Genomic DNA, 16169 nt, shown 5'->3' on the forward strand with positions numbered 1-16169 from the left:
AGCAAGATAGCTTGGAAGGGGTGGACACTTTGTATTCTGATTCTATGGAATACAGTGGGATGGCCTATAAATTTAAATAGCTGAAGGGGAGTGATTTCGCAGAAAGATAATTTTGTGCTTACTCACAATAGCCAATGAAAGAAAAGAGGGCACGAAATATGTGGTCAAATTAATACAAGAGGCAGGCAACTAGAAAGTTGAGTTTAAAGAAAACAGAACACCTCCTGGTTGGGAAAGTGGGGATAAACAATTTCTGTGCAACTCACAAGAGACACGGCTGTGGTCTATTTCCTATTTTAAATATGCAATTAAAAACAGAATACAAGTGAAACACACTGTAAAGAAAATAAACTGGAATATACAAAACAAAGAGGCAATGAAAACAGAAGAAAGCAAAATAAACTAACCTATTCCCTCACAGCAAGTTGTGGCAGAGTCTGAGTGAGCTTTTCTAGTAACCCTAAACATGTTAACAAGATTACATCAGTACTTACAGGGTATCCTGCACCTGACCAGTGTGTGTCCTGTATAGTGCATATGTACCTCCATCACTGCAAAGTGTGGAAGAGCCAATGTCCAGTAGGCGGACTTACATCATCAGCAGAACTGACACTGCAATATCTAAATAAAACTACATCTGTAGGGTACCGACAAACACATACATAGTCTACAGAATAGAATGTGAACTCACCTGTGACAGGAGGGGAAAATGAAAGATTTCTTCACATCTCCTGGTATTGTAACTACCAGTGTCCGTCACAAAGGGAAACTGGGAATACTTAATTTCTGTATTCCAGTGCTGTCCCCGAGGGCATTAATAAGCACTACCTCCTTTAACGTAGGATCGAATGTCAAATGCCAAATCCAGTTAAAAAGGATGAAGAACAATGTCGTAAGGTAAATTATTTTCTACATAAAAAAGAAACCCCTTAATTTGGTTATCTTGAGTAGAATAATGACATTTGCCTTCTTGTGGGTCAAAGCATGTGGATAAATTTTAAAATTGGTAATGTCTGCAATGAGTATTTGATTTCCCCAAGTGAAGACACATCCATCTCAGACCTCTCGCACTATATTCTCCCCTTTTAATAAAATGGATAGACACTGCAGAACTGAAATGGCTGGTGGAACAGGGGGCAGCAATGAAGGAAACATTACAAGATCAATTAAAAAAAATAAAAGATTTAGGAGTTGTCATGGATTTATAGCAGACAGGTGTTTGGAATAGGCTAGGAGAAGTTACAAAATTTTCTGAGAGTCAGGTTTCAGAACACAAACTAAATGAGTTCGTGCACAAAGGCAACCTACTAGAAGCAGAGGAGGAAAACAATTAGAGGATAACTGGCAAACATATTTAAAAGGAAAAAAATGAATAGATATTTTTTGCAAATAGCTCCCTATTATACTAGCATTCAAATTAAGACAGCAAAAAGTGAATGGAACAATAATGAAAATAATAGATCCCAGATCCAAAGAAATAGTTAAGAAACCACAGCACGCATGGTGGGTTTTTAAATTCTTTGAGCAACTTCAAAAAACAAAAGATAGGGGATGTGTACAGTATATGGAAGGAGTACATTTAAGAACACTATCAGCAGAAGACATAAATCAATAAAAATACAAGAAATCCAACACCAATTAAGAAAGTAAAAGATGGCAAATCAAGTTGGATGGGCTGCCAATTGAGATATGGAAGGAAGGGAGAGAGGAATTAGCTCACATGTTGTTTAAAAGTAATTTCAAGCAATTTGGAAAAGGAATTTCCATCATCATGGAAACAGGTTGTAATTTCAGGTTTTGACAAAAGAGGGGGGGGGGGAGACCCTTCTAACCCAGGATCGTACAGACCAATTGTGGTACTTAACCAGGATTATAAATTATACTAGCAAATGGGATTACAAAGGTACTACCAAAAGTGAGCAGTGAAGAACAATGTGGCTTTTAAAAGGAAAGTATGCATTTGACATTATACTACTCAATGTGACATTCTGAAGCAGACAAAAAAATAAATAAATAAAAACATAAAAGTATTGTAAAGTTGGGATGAGATGCCGAAAAGGCAACAGACAGGGTTGTACTGAAAGAGGCACTGAGGCTTTTTCTATCATTAACAGGGGTACCAAACAAGGCCGCCTCCTCTTGCTGCTAGTCTTTGCATTATATTTAGATACAATGACCATCAATTTTTGCACAGAAGTCCTTCTATATTGCACATCTTATAAACAAACGGATTATGTCAAGATCTAAGTGTGTCATTTTCCCCCTTTACTCAGCCCTCATTAGGCCAATCTTTTGATTATAATGCCCCCTTTGGCATGCATCTGTCCAGACATGCAACAAATGGACTCCACGGGGATAACTTACTAAAAGGATACAAGGCCTAAACATGTCCATTACTAAAGATAATTAAACAATACCATGAAGACAGTTATGCAAGCAACAGTCTACAGAATTCAGTAGTCAGCATTACAGCTTCCTTTACCTGCTCATCTGTCATGTTCATCAGTTTTGGCTGGATCTCTGTGTCACACCAAAACTCATGAACTCAATGCACATCCTCACACATACTGCACTGAAACCTGTTAGCTTTAGCACATGAAACACACTACATACATGCACTCAGGGTTTCATGCAAATAATGCCTAAAGAAAAATGTTCCAGAAGGTAGGTCATGCTACTGGCACCAACCATGGGACATCCACCCACCCCAACACATACTTGATCATTCTCACTCATGGTTGCTGCGACTTTGACAGAAAACACTTGTAAAAATGGAAACAAAAATGTTGTTCCCCTTCTGGGAGCAAACAATGCACGGATTTCTGCTACAGTAAGCAGCAAAGAATTACACAAGTAAACCATACCTCAAGCCAATATGCTTGAGTAAAAAAAAATTATGCTGTGGTGGTGAATAAGTTATGAACCATTCTGACTTGGTTTGTCCATTTTCATCACACCTGAAAGGTAAACAAAGTTATCTGGTGGCTTGAGAAGACCCTCCACTTAATTAGGCTGGTGGAGCAGCATTACGGGAAGCTAACTGGTGATACTGCTATGAGGTACACAGGCAAATGTCTTCTCTGGTAAGAACACAATCCCTTCTTTGTTCAGATACAGAATGAGGTGTGGGACTACTACAAATGAACAAACTACAGTGGCACAATTCTCAGTATTTTGCAGAGCTGAAAGGATACTCACAAATAAATCCCCAAAAATTAAAGCAGTCCTGCCCATGATTTGGTATCAAAACATTTAATCCACAGTTAAAAACACTTTCATCTTGAAACACAAGACTTCATCAGAAATCCAGTTGCTAATCAAACCACTTGTATACTGTTGTTACGAAATTAAGTAATTAGTTGACTGCCTTAAAAACATACAAGATAGTCACAAAGAAAGAAATGGAATTGATATTGCGCAACAGTACATCCTGACAAAAACTCAGTACAGTTAAGCCAAACCGTATTTTAACTTCCTGAACAATGTATGGTATAGTAAAAACTCTTTACTAATTCTAACAAGACTTACAATTTAATGCCAGTTATGGACCCTCATATATCAGCTTAATATGTGACTGCTTTAGACAAGCGTAGGCCAAAATAACTGGCAAGTAATTTAATACAGGAGGTACTTGCTTTATAGAGCTGAGACGAGTTTTGTACTCCTGGCCTGTACAGCAATGTATTCAAGACATACAGTCCTGCCAGATCAACATGGACCACAGTGAAAATGATACAGGGAGTATTAAACACTGCAGAGGTCCAGTCAAACATTCTGTTGCGGCTGTATAAGCTTTTAATTTTGGACCTTTTATAATTTTTTTTTTGGGGGGGGGGCACAAGACAAACTAATTTATTTTACCCACTGAACAGTTTCACTTAAATTATAGTGCATTACTGTTCTGATAACAGTTCAGCTGCCACCATAACAAAAAAGGTAAAACTTACAGTTTTGCTTTGCAAGCTCTACCTTGCCTTTTACTTTAATATTGCTCAATCAGTATGCATGCAGGGTTGAGGTAGACGGCATTTCCTATGTTCCGAGTGGATGCCGTACTCCTCAATTCTCCCACTTAGAGCTCAGTGCATATGTTCCTACTGATAAATACTATGTTCTGGTTAGAGTTACTAACTAGGAACATGGATACCACAATAGGACTGCTGATTAAGTGCACAGTTGATGGTGGAGCTGCACTAAATGTACTAACAAATAACACCTTATGTCGGCTTTTCAGACAAGCTTATCTTTTCAAGTCAGTGTCAACAAGGTGTCAGTACATCAAGTATGATGACATCAGTAACAAAATATGCAATGCATCCAGTGGTACTCATAACTGCATTTCATATACTATTAGTTATATGGATCGTAACCCATTATCCATGTTTCCACAGGTCATTATACAACCAAGTCACCCTCAAGATTTGCTACCAAATCATGGGAGAAGCACACAAGGTTGTCAAACTGCTAGCCTCTTGCAATACCACAGATGGAGGGGACAGTGCTGAATCATCAGGTGGACCTGTGAGACGTTGCCTATCAGATGAACAGAATAAGGATGCAGGATCATTTAAGACCCCCACAATGCATGCCGACTGAATACTTAAGACATAGCCATAAAAAAAACTGCTTGGGTTATGAAAGCAGAAAGTCAGAATAAGGTGGCATCCATAATATCCTAGCTAATGAAAGACTTGGCAGGGTACACAACGGGACTGCAAAGGATTAACAATATCGTTTGTAGTGGACAGGCTGCTTTACTGGTCTGTGTGATTTAACTCCCTCTTGTGCTATTGGGGCTTCAACCCGGAGCAAGTTTTACTGCTGTGGACTGCTTTACTAATGGGACCTGCATTACTGTTTGGAAACTGCTGACATATTGCATGCCATTACCGCTTGTTAGTATACACCAACTGGATTTATCACCACTAATTATTCTGGTTTGCATGCCCATTATTGACCTGCAGGTTTATCTGTCTGTTTACATTCCTTGCTAGATCTTATGGCTACTATCCCTTTTTCCTTAACTTCAATGTGGAGGTGAATCACAAAGCACCAATGTCAAATGCCGTCAAACAGTGATGTGCACAGTACTGAACTAAGTCACCCTCCATTATTCAACATACAAAAACTATGTTGTGATCTGCGCAGGGTGCGGCAATCTTCGTTTTTACACTGCTCATTGTGATGAGTTAGATTACACATCAGACCTCTCAGTGCAAGAAATATGGATAAAGCCTAAAATAATGGGGGGACAAAGGCCCAAAAATAGGGACAGATTTTAAATACCACTCCTATAAACTTAGAAAGTTGCTAAAATAATAGTATTTGTGTTGTTATGCATTTTCTGAAGGATATGAAATCAAACTCAAATACAGGTCATGATTTAGTGACTTACTTAACCCTCAGTGATTTTTTTTTCCAGAAAATTAAAAATCTTATGTGAAGCAGACCAAAAACGTGAGGTAAACATCTGAACATTCTGTGAAAATCTGAGAACTATGTTACACACTGTTCCTTTTTATTCTTGAGAATTTTGTTGACTAAGTTCTTGTTTTCACAAGTATCCATCAGTTTTCCACAATACAGTTCCAACAGCAGAGCACAAATGAGGAAAGACTAGCAAAGGTAACATAAAAAAAAAAAAAAAACAACATGGTACATATATGCTTACAAAAGCGAATATTCAGAAAAAGAAAAGCAAAATACAGTGCAAAAGATGCACAAAATGTGGTTAATATGGAAAAATAAAATCAGCCAGAATAAATTCTGGATTATAGACAGCATCCACATGTTACATTGCTCAGAAAGTTCACATTTGGTATGCTGTTGAGAATTTTTTGACTCTTACAACCAAATGAAATTCAGATTTCAGCAAGCTTATACAAAAAGACATACCTGATCAAACTTATGTTACAACACCCACTAAGACCTTTTTTCAGATGCAGGAGGTTTACTCTAACGGGTATTACAGATGTATGAAGCAACACAATTTTATGCATGTATACAGCAACACAATTCAAAACAAAGCTTTTTGCCAACACTGCAGCGCAGCACCTTAACTACTAGGCAATAGTCTCAAAGTCATCAGGACCCTTACTTATCAGCTACTCTAAGGCCCTTCCCTGAAGTGTGACCAATTTCACTGTGTAATATTACTGATATCCAAATAGTAAGTGTGATTAAGCAGCATGGAGTGGCTTTGTACAGTATCACTATACGCATGCAATGTACTCTAGAGCTCAAATTATCTCTATATAAAACTGCCACAGTGGAAAGGTTTAAAAATATTTAATAAAAGCACAAGATAAATCTTCACAATTTAACACAGTGTTAGTTCAGAGTCCATTAATCACAGGAAAATGCTTAAAATAATACTGTAGAATAGTCTGACATATTGAAAACAGCTAGGACTAAATCTGATTAAATTCCTAGCCAAGAGCAATCACAGTTCTAAGCTTACATATAGAGCAAAGGCAGAGTATTTGTGAGTTGTTGTCAGCTTTAGACAAAATCCAAAATGCTCTCTCTGACTGTCTTAAATTAATAATACATCACTGCTGACTCATTTTAGATTAAATCATTCTTCAGATCCCCAGGCTAACAGAAACTCAGAGTTTAACATATCTTTGATCTTGCACCTGGTCAAGAAACCACAGGAATTAGACAGTATATATGCAAAATCTAGCAATTAACTCTGGTCTCAAAACAACAGAAATAATTGGCTGGTCCAGACATCACGGCTTTGAGTTTGAGATCAAAGAGTCATACAATGCTTGACTTATCAGCTTTCTTCCAGCATAGTGCACAGTTACATTTCTGACGTTCAACATTTAACACAATTTTCTTCCATCTAAGAGAACAAACCTGTGGCTTATATTAATATTTACAAATGACAGAATTATCTACAAAAAAATCTAGTTAGGCTGGCAGCCTTCACAGACTATATGAAAAGAGACATGATTGCGCTTGCTGAACAAGTGTCCCAGGTGGGTATGTCCCTAACTTTAAGCAGCATTTTACTATCACACAGAATGATGCCTCAATACAAACAGAACATAACTAACAATTGGCTTAGTTTCTGGTGTTATTCTAGGGGGATCCAGTACCTGACAGCCAGGGAAGATATGATCAGACAGACCACGATGCTTTGCCAGAGATGGCCTGCATCTCTCTCACTTGGGCTTCAGGCTTTTAGCAAAGGCACTTGCCTTCCCCATAGTGCCTTTATTTTGGAAAAGTGAGGAGGTTAAAACTACCAACATAAAAATGTAAACAAAATGCAAATTAAAGGTAATGCTGCTAAATGCTAGAAGTCTAAACATGAAACTGCACTCATTGCAAGCATTTTTTAACCCTGGAAAATGCTAACATCCACGCAGTCACAGAAACCTGGTTCTAAGCTGTGGAGAGCACCCCAGCCTTACCTGGGTACTCATCCTATTATACATTCAGACCCTTAACTGTGCGAAGGAAAGCCAAAGGAGGTGGAGTTTCAATATATATCAAAGACATACACACCTTCAGGCTGGTCAAACAGTATGATGCAGAGGAGACACTTCAGGTGCAGTTAACCATTGACAAAACCCCTATACAAATCATAACTAGCTACCGGCCCCCAAATCTGATTCAAGATACCCAATCCACCTATCTGGACCTCTTCGAATCTATCAAGATTCAACCCTTTACTCTGAGACTGGGTGACTGACTACCCAAACATAGACCGGAAGAACTACTTATGCCAGAACACAAATGTCTAGAGATTCCTTGATTTTGTCAATGCAAATGCTTTGTGTCAGCTAATTGATACCCCCAAAAGAGGCGATATCATCTTGGACTTGGGAGCAATCCCTGCAGTATCATCCTCCCTGGTAAGATCAGACCATAAAACGGTCACTTTCGAAGTCATCATCTCCCAAACCCCCCTCTAGATAGGTTCAAACAAAAAAAAAAAAAAAACTTCTCCAAAGCCGATTACAGCCTCCTGGAGGATGGTATAAACAGCTTCACAGCCCCCTCCCCCTCTCTAGGAAATGGCACCAGTATCCAAACCTATACCAGAGCACTTATATAGATGCATGGAATCGGGAATACCAGACAGGACTAAATCATCCACCAAAAGGAACAGTAAACCTGTCTGGTGGACATCTGCAATAAACAAACTAACAAAAGAAAAAAAAATTGCTGTCCAGGAACAAGAAGGAGGAGGTGCCCAATTGGAAGCAATCTCTCCTTAGCCTGAACAAGCAAATAAAAGCACCAGTGAAATCCTCCAAAGAAAACTTGGAGTCTAAATTGGACACATCTACTAGAGACAATCGTAAGGCCTTCTTCACATATGTCTACCACATCAAAGGAAACACCCAGATCTGTTCAGAACTGGTGGTCAAGAACACCACATATACAAATGCTGTAGATATAGCAAACTTGCTGGCAGACAGATTCAGTGAAAACCCTCTGTCCGCCCCCATCAGTAAATCAGGACATTCCCGTAACCTGTCCACTTCCCTTTATATCTAGGGAACAGATTATCACTACTCTCTCAAAGGCAAAAATTACAGCCTCCATGGGACCCGATAACATCCCAGGCTGCATCCTAAATGAACTCAGGCAGGAACTTGCAGTACCATTAGATGCCCTATTCAACCAAAGCCCGAGTACTGGCTTTGTCACAGCTGAGTGGAGGACAGCCACCGTCATCCCTTTGCACAAAGGTGGAGCGTCCACAGATCGGGGAAATGATAGACCCATCAGCCTAACTAGCCTGATTTGCAAGGCCAGGAACAGATTATCACGAACATTGGCAACCTCCAAACACTCATTCCCACACAGTTTGTCTTCATCAAGGAGAGGTCATTTGGTTAAATTTGGTCGGCTTCTTTGAGACAGTCACCACAGCCACGGGCAAGGAAAAGACGATGAACACCACCTACTTTGACCTGGCCAAAGCCTTTGACACTAGTCCCTACTCTGGCAGAATTGATAAACTCTCTCAACTAGGCATCAATCCATATGTTACCAGATGGGTAGCCAACTATCTCACTGATAGAACTGACTTAGTCAAAATAGGGGAAGCCACCTCAAGCAGTAGGCCCGTAATGTGTGGCGTACCCCAGGGTTCAGTCTTGGGGCCTATGTTATTTGGGATATACTTTTCTGAGGTACGGGCCAAAACCAGTGGGCTATGGTAAACCAAGTTTGCAGATGACTGCAAGCTGGGCACTGTAATCAATTCCCCTAGTGATGTGGACATCCTCCAAGAGGGTCTCGCCCAAACAAATGACTGATTTTATTTATTTTATTTTTATTTTATTTTACATTTGTTGACCGGGAGGATCCGACTGGATGCATGTCCATTTTCAGCGGAGGCCCGGGGAGAAAAGCTCCAAGCACATGTTACAGAACATTTGACTGACAATGAAACAAATTATACATTCAAAATAAGAGCATTCTAACTTATTCTTTATAATTTATTTTAATGTAAGAGGTTAGTAAGGAGAATAGAATAATTATGAATTATAGACAGTTGTGACAGTCTAGAATGGACTATCCCGGTTTAGGCAGTGGCAGCTTCAGATCTGAGCCCAGATGAGTTTTAGCTTAGTTTTAAATTGACTTAAAGTAGTGATGGATATAATATCATGGGGAAGTTTGTTCCAAATTTTACCTGCAGCGTTGGTGAGAGGAAGTCTCCAGCAGAGTTATTAGTTTTGTGAGTTTGGATTAGGAGACGGTTGGATGATCTCAATGGGCGGGATTATTACAAAGGGAAGTAATGCTTTGAGGGAAGGAGCATATTCAGGGTTATAAATGATTTTGTGAGTAAGGACTAGAAGGTTGAAAGTAATTAGGTTAGGAAGCTCAGACCAGTTGAGTTTTGCTAAATTGGAACAATGATGGGTCCTATATGGGGACCCAGTTACAAACCTTGCAATATGATTGTAGCATTTTGAGAGTTTGTTCATGACAGTTTTACTTATGTTATGAAGTAAGGGGACAGTACAGGAGTGATGAGAGAAGGTGAGTCTGGGCAATGGCCATTTTAGCTTGGGGGTAAGGAAGCTTTCATTTTATATAGAGAGCCTAGTTTCTTGTTAATGGTCTTAATCATTTGGTTTACGTGTATATCAAATTTTAGTTTGTTGTCTATGGTTACCCCTAGTAGTTTTGTCGAGAGGTCCGGAGAAATTATGGTCCCATCCTTTGCTTGGATAGAAAAATTAATGGGGTAGGATTTTTGTTGGTAGAAACAACAACATTTTAGTTTTTTTTGGATTGAGAATCAGGCGACGACTGGAGAGCCAGTTTTCTATTTTACTGAAAGTAGACTGGGTTAGCAGTTGTAGATCTGAAGGGGTAGTACCAGAGCAGATTAATGTGGAATCATCAGCATATTGTATACAACTGGCATTAGGAGTAACTGTATGCAGATCATTGATAAAAATGGAGAATAATAGCGGTCCTAGAATAGATCCTTGAGGTACTCCTAATGTGTTGGGTAGTAGCTTAGAGAGTGAAACATGGCCTCAAGCTGAATACCAAAAAATGCATCATCACCCCCTTTGGGAAGAGCGATGTCCCCTCAAATTATCACATTAATAACAATGTCCTAAGCACACAATCAAGTCGTGAGGGATTAGGGCACCCTGGCTGATAGCAACCTGATTTTTGACCACCATGTTGCTTCCGTTGTACGGAAAGCCTTCTACATGGACAACCACATAAGTAAAGGTATCTCATCTAGGGACAAGGAAGTCATAACATCCCTGTACTCTTCCCTTATAAGGCCCATTATTGAGTATAACGTACCATTCGGCATGTACCTCGCAAAGCACATGTAGCAGCTGGAGAGACCGTAGAGGTTCCTCACAAGGAGAATCCAGGGCCTCAAAAATCTACCACACACAGGCTAAAAGCCCTATCCCTCTACACCGTTTCATACAGACTCCTCAGAGGTGACCTCTGCGATCTCGGACCCCACCTTGATGGGATTGCTGCACATCTGCAAGTCAAGCTTCACTTGAGTAACCTGCATGCACGGCCTCAACTTGGTCGGTGACATCAATTGGACTTATTGGCGGGACAGAGGTGTCCCAGCGACTCCCCCATTTGTGGAATAGACTCTCTCCACGTCAAGCAGAGTACCTCTTTACCCCTTTTTTAAGTGCAACCTGGATAACTGGATGGGAAACGGAAAATACATCCCTGGGATTCCACCAGTGTCCCTGCTGGACAGGGGCATCGGGTGCTGGCTTGTCTAAACATGGGCTAAACTCTTTACTAGGCTTATAAAGGCCTCAGGGCCAATAGCCTAGTAACTTCCTATGAAAAGCCTGTTGAGCTGTCTGAAAATACATAAATACAGCCTTTTGGAAAATGTTGTTATTGCTTAGAGACACAGCCATATGGTCTACATTTAACAAACAACCAAAACTTAAACATGTAAATGAATCACCCAGCCCCCAAAACAAGTATAAAATATTATCTAGGAGCTAGAACACAACAATCCAAACAAAAAGAAAAACTTGTAAGGTAAACCAAGTCCAGGTCCCAGAAAAACGCAAGCCGAAGAACCAGCATTATGGTGAAACAGCACAAAAGTTTAATAATCCAGAAAACCAGGGAAATCCATAAAAGTTGTTTAACATAAAAACAAGTCCACTACTAAGCGCTTTCAGCCATTAATACATTCGGGCATCTTCAGAGTAGTTGTTTTTATGTTAAACAAAGTAGTGGACTATGGATTTCCCTGTTTTTCTGGATTATTAAACTTTTGTGCTGTTTCACCATACTGCTGGTTCTTCGGCTTGCGTTTTTCTGGGACCTGGACTTGGATTATCTAGGAGCTCTCTGCCCCCACTATAAACAACTATTACTCATCCACTATATGCACTCTTACCCTCATTTCCTCTGACAACCCCAAATCAATTTCCTTCACATTTTCCCCTTACTGTCTCAATCCCTACCCCTCCTGTTACTCTATTTATCAAACATCCTTCCAATCTCCCATTCAAATTTTAGTCTGAGACTCAGTCTATTGCATGGTTAGATATTAAATAAAAAAGTCCGCTGAAAATTGGCTTCATTCCAAGTTGGATTTTCCCAGTTAACAAATGTTAAAATAAACAAAAAAAATTTGCCTGCATGGAATATAGCTGATTTACTGTGGGTCTTCTGTGCATTAGTTTACTATCCCAGTAAACAAAGCATTCCACCAGAGGGGCAAGCCTACCCTGCACATACCGTTCAACTGTTCCTGATTTTGACTCAAATTTTTGTCTTTATCCCTCTTAACCCCCCCAGAAACAGGACGACTTTTGAAGAAAAGGTGGTAAATTACACTTCATAACTTATAGACTGTTTTACTTCAGAAAATGTATATTAATTCATATCCTCTTATTCAGTCAAATGTCTCAAATTAATAATACTAATATTTTAAAGGTGTCCCAAATTCTGTTGGAGTTTGCCCATTATTGGATGAGAACTATGCCCTGCACATCACACTTCTATCATACCTCTCAACATCTTAGTGAAAAATATCTGGACAAACCTTAACAGAATGGGGGGGGACAAAGGACCAAAAATAGGGACAGATTTTAAATATTAATCTTATAAACTTAGAGAGTTGCTATAACAGGATTTGGCAAAGCATGCATTTTCTGAAGGATATGAAGTCTGAAACACAAATGTACATCATTAGCAACTTCAATCCAGAGATCATTCCAATGATTTACCAGAAAATCATAAGTTTTACAAATCTAGACAGAGGATAGGTGGGATTTCTATTTTAATACATATACTAACCCTTAGGTTATGTCACCTCAGACTCGTATACAAATCATAGCATAACTGTAGTCTAGTATCCCTTATGGTCAGATTGTGCAGAAGCGGGCGTGGTCTGTGTAACAGACTTGTCAGGCCTGCTGGTACGATCATACAAGTTGTTTCACTCAGCAGGGAAAGCAGTTACAGTGTACATTTACTTCAGCAGTAAGTTAATAGTTATAGTGCTGTTCCTTCACTAGTAGTGTGTGTGTATGTTGTTGTATCTTTCAGCTTTTCCCGGTTAGGGGTCGCCACAGCGGAACTCCGGTCCACTAATGATTGGCAGTATATTTTTACGCACCGAGTTGCCAGGCCTGACGCACAACCTTCAACGAAGGTACACCCATTCACGCATGTCTCCACACAGAAGACGCTTTATCTGAGAATCGAACAGGACAACGTCTTACTGTGTATGTGTCGATTTATTTTTGTAGTGTGCAGTCTGTACTTGCGTAGCTTTGTTAAACACACTAGACAAAGCAGTTACTGTGTACATTTATTTCAACAGTAAGATAGTTATAGTGAGTTTCCTTCAGTAGTAGCGTGTGTAATACTTATTTAACTGATTTTTTTTTAATACTGTTCAGTCTTTAGGTAGCAGCTGGTGGCAAACATAACTTGCTATCAGTGTAGTCACCTTTCAACTGGCCAGATTTTTGGTCTGTTCCATATAAAACTTGTCTTTTTCTGGATTTTTGTGTCAAACACAGGATTAGGAAGGAGTATATTAGAGGGTCAGCCCAGGTTGGAAGGTTTGGAGACAAAGTCAGAGAGGCAAGATTACGATGGTTTAGACATGTGATGAGGAGAGATTCTGAGTATATTATGAAAAAGATGCTAAGGATGAACCTACCCAGTAACAGGAAAAGAGGAAGGCCTAAGATAAGGTTTATGGATGTGGTGAGAGAAGACTTAGGTGGTTGGGACAGAGCAAGATGCAGAGAACAGGAAGAAATGGAAACGGATGATTCGCTGTGGCGTCCCCTAACGGGAACAGCCGAAAGAAAGAAGTGTGTCAAATCAGCGAGGACTGATTTCACTAAGTAATGCTAGACTTAGAGTTTCAGACTTCATATCCTCCAGAAAATGCATGGTTACACATGACCTTTTATTCTAACAACTTTCTAAATTTATAAGAGAATATTTAAAATGTGCCCATATTTCTGAGGGTTCGTCCCCCCTCTGTGCGTGCACTACAGTTATACTGTAGTAAGCCTCAGAGTTGCGCAGTAGCAAACCCCGCCCAATGCTGTTCCACATTGACAGTCAGCAAGCCTATATTTGCTACGGTCCCACCTATGCGGACGTCTGGCAGTACCTTCAATGTTACTTGTGACATGATAGAGAAGGGAAACAAGTTTATAGCCATACGTCTTAACTACCCCCGATTTTAACTCGCATTTCTTGCTTTTTCTTTTTTTGCAAAAAAAGGTGATGAAATACATTTAATGACAACAATTTGGAAAAACAGACTAACTAAAGAAATGTATATCAAGTCACATTCTCTTGATCCGTCAATATTTCAAGTTATTACTATTACAGCTTTAAAAGTGTCCCTATCTCCAGTTATTCTGAATTTATCCCCAGTTCTGTTGACATTTGTCCTGACTGACTGAGCGCCAGGAACGTATCATAAATAGAAAGTTAAACAATACATCATAATGACTAAATGGCCATACTACACACAGTTCTAACAGCGAGCTACAGGTAAGTCAGGGGCGCTGAAATTTGAAAACAGAAGACAACCAATTTAAGCTCACTTTTGAGTAAATTCACAGCACCTGACAACTAAGGGATATCCACTCCATACATCACAAAGTCCCAGTGCATCATAACACCACTTACAATGTTATGCAACACGAATTAAAATGTCAGAATTTAATTTGCTCGTACAATATATTTTTTAAGCTTTCTCTTACGAGCTTTCACCTACGATTATGAAGGGTTTCAGATTTCGGACTCCTACTTCAGATTCACGAAGCAAAATATAAGACTTGTTACCGCAAGCAAAACTCACCTCCACCGTAATTCAACCAACGAAAGTACTGAGAATATGGAAAAAGATGCCGATAATACAGTTTCAACAGCTCTGGCAAAGCTGCAGGGTCATAATCTGTAGTCATTTTAAATAAAAGTAGTTTGTAACACAGATTTCACGGTTTCGAAAAAAATGAACACACTACTATCATTTACAGATAAGAGCCTGAAAGAAATAACAGATCAAACAGCGCGGGAAAATAAGAACGCTCTGCATTTGGCGTCTGAGTAGAGTTAAAGGGACTGTGGGAGTTGTAGTTAAGAAAAACAGTGCCTTGGGAAATCCGACAGAACATACCGAGGGGAAATTTAATATCACACCTCTCACTTTATTAATCTATACAAAGCCTAAAATAACGGGGAGGGCAAACGCTCAACACTAGGGATGGATTATAAATATAATTGTTAATAACAGGATTTGAGTTAGCATGCATTTTATGAAGGATATGAACCCCGTAAAACTCCACTGCCAATCATGACCGGACAAGGTGATCCGCTGTGGCGACCCCTAACCGGGAAAAACCGAAAGAGGAAGAAGAATATGAAGAATATCTATACCATTATTTAGTGACATCAGTCACTTCATTTGCCAGAAATTACCCCACCAGATACGCAGTAGCAAGAACCGCCCAAAGTCCGCCCACTACTCTATGCTTCCCTGTAATTGCTAGTCTTCCTATGAATATAGTAAACGTCGCCAAATCTTCTTCTTTCGGCTGTTTCCCGGTTAGGGGTCGCCACAGCGGATCACCCGTCCGCTCATGATTGGCAGTGGAGTTTTACGGTGTCGAGTTGCCAGCCCGGCGCCCAACCTTCCACAGAAGGCACACACTCACACCCAGGGCCAACGTAGAGTGTCCAATCCACCTATAGCAAACGTCGCCAAATACAATATGGAAAACAGTGTAGTTGAATCTGCGTGCTGCTGCAAGTGCGCGTTATGTATTCTATGTAACAGCATACCCCTAAAATATTTTTAGTCCTCTGCAGGAGCGCATATGGCAGATCTCTTTACTTGCATTTGATTTTGATTATTGCTGTTTCACATCCAGTATTTATTTGTGGTGCCAATCCCTATATGCCATTGCCAAGGAATTTTACATGTCAAGCCTCACAACAAGAGGTTCTCTGGTTGGATCCTCGGCTGGGGTGCCTTCTGTGCGGAGTCTGCATGTCCTCCCTGTGGTTGCATGGGTTTCCTCCGTGTGCACCGATTTCCTCCAACATCCCAAAGATATGCTGTAGGTGAATTGGACACTCTAAACTGGCCCTAGGCATGAGCAGGGTTACCACCTGTCCCTCTTTGCATG

The 16169-nt window shown here is 39.9% G+C and overlaps 1 protein-coding gene across 1 annotated transcript in view; it reads right to left on the reverse strand.

The window, feature by feature from the left end:
- Positions 1–15282, reverse strand: part of PRIM1 (DNA primase subunit 1) — a gene marked incomplete in the record, with an annotated part of 324551 nt that extends 309269 nt beyond the window's left edge. The window contains 1 exon segment of the mRNA XM_044083646.1: positions 14840–15282. Within this exon segment, the coding sequence (XP_043939581.1) occupies positions 14840–14945 (106 nt within the window).
- Between the last annotated feature and the right edge of the window lie 887 nt (positions 15283–16169).

Source organism: Protopterus annectens, chromosome 9.part0 (assembly GCF_019279795.1).
Source record: "Protopterus annectens isolate FY-2018-M chromosome 9.part0, PAN1.0, whole genome shotgun sequence".
Classification (NCBI taxonomy): Eukaryota; Metazoa; Chordata; order Ceratodontiformes; family Protopteridae; genus Protopterus; species Protopterus annectens.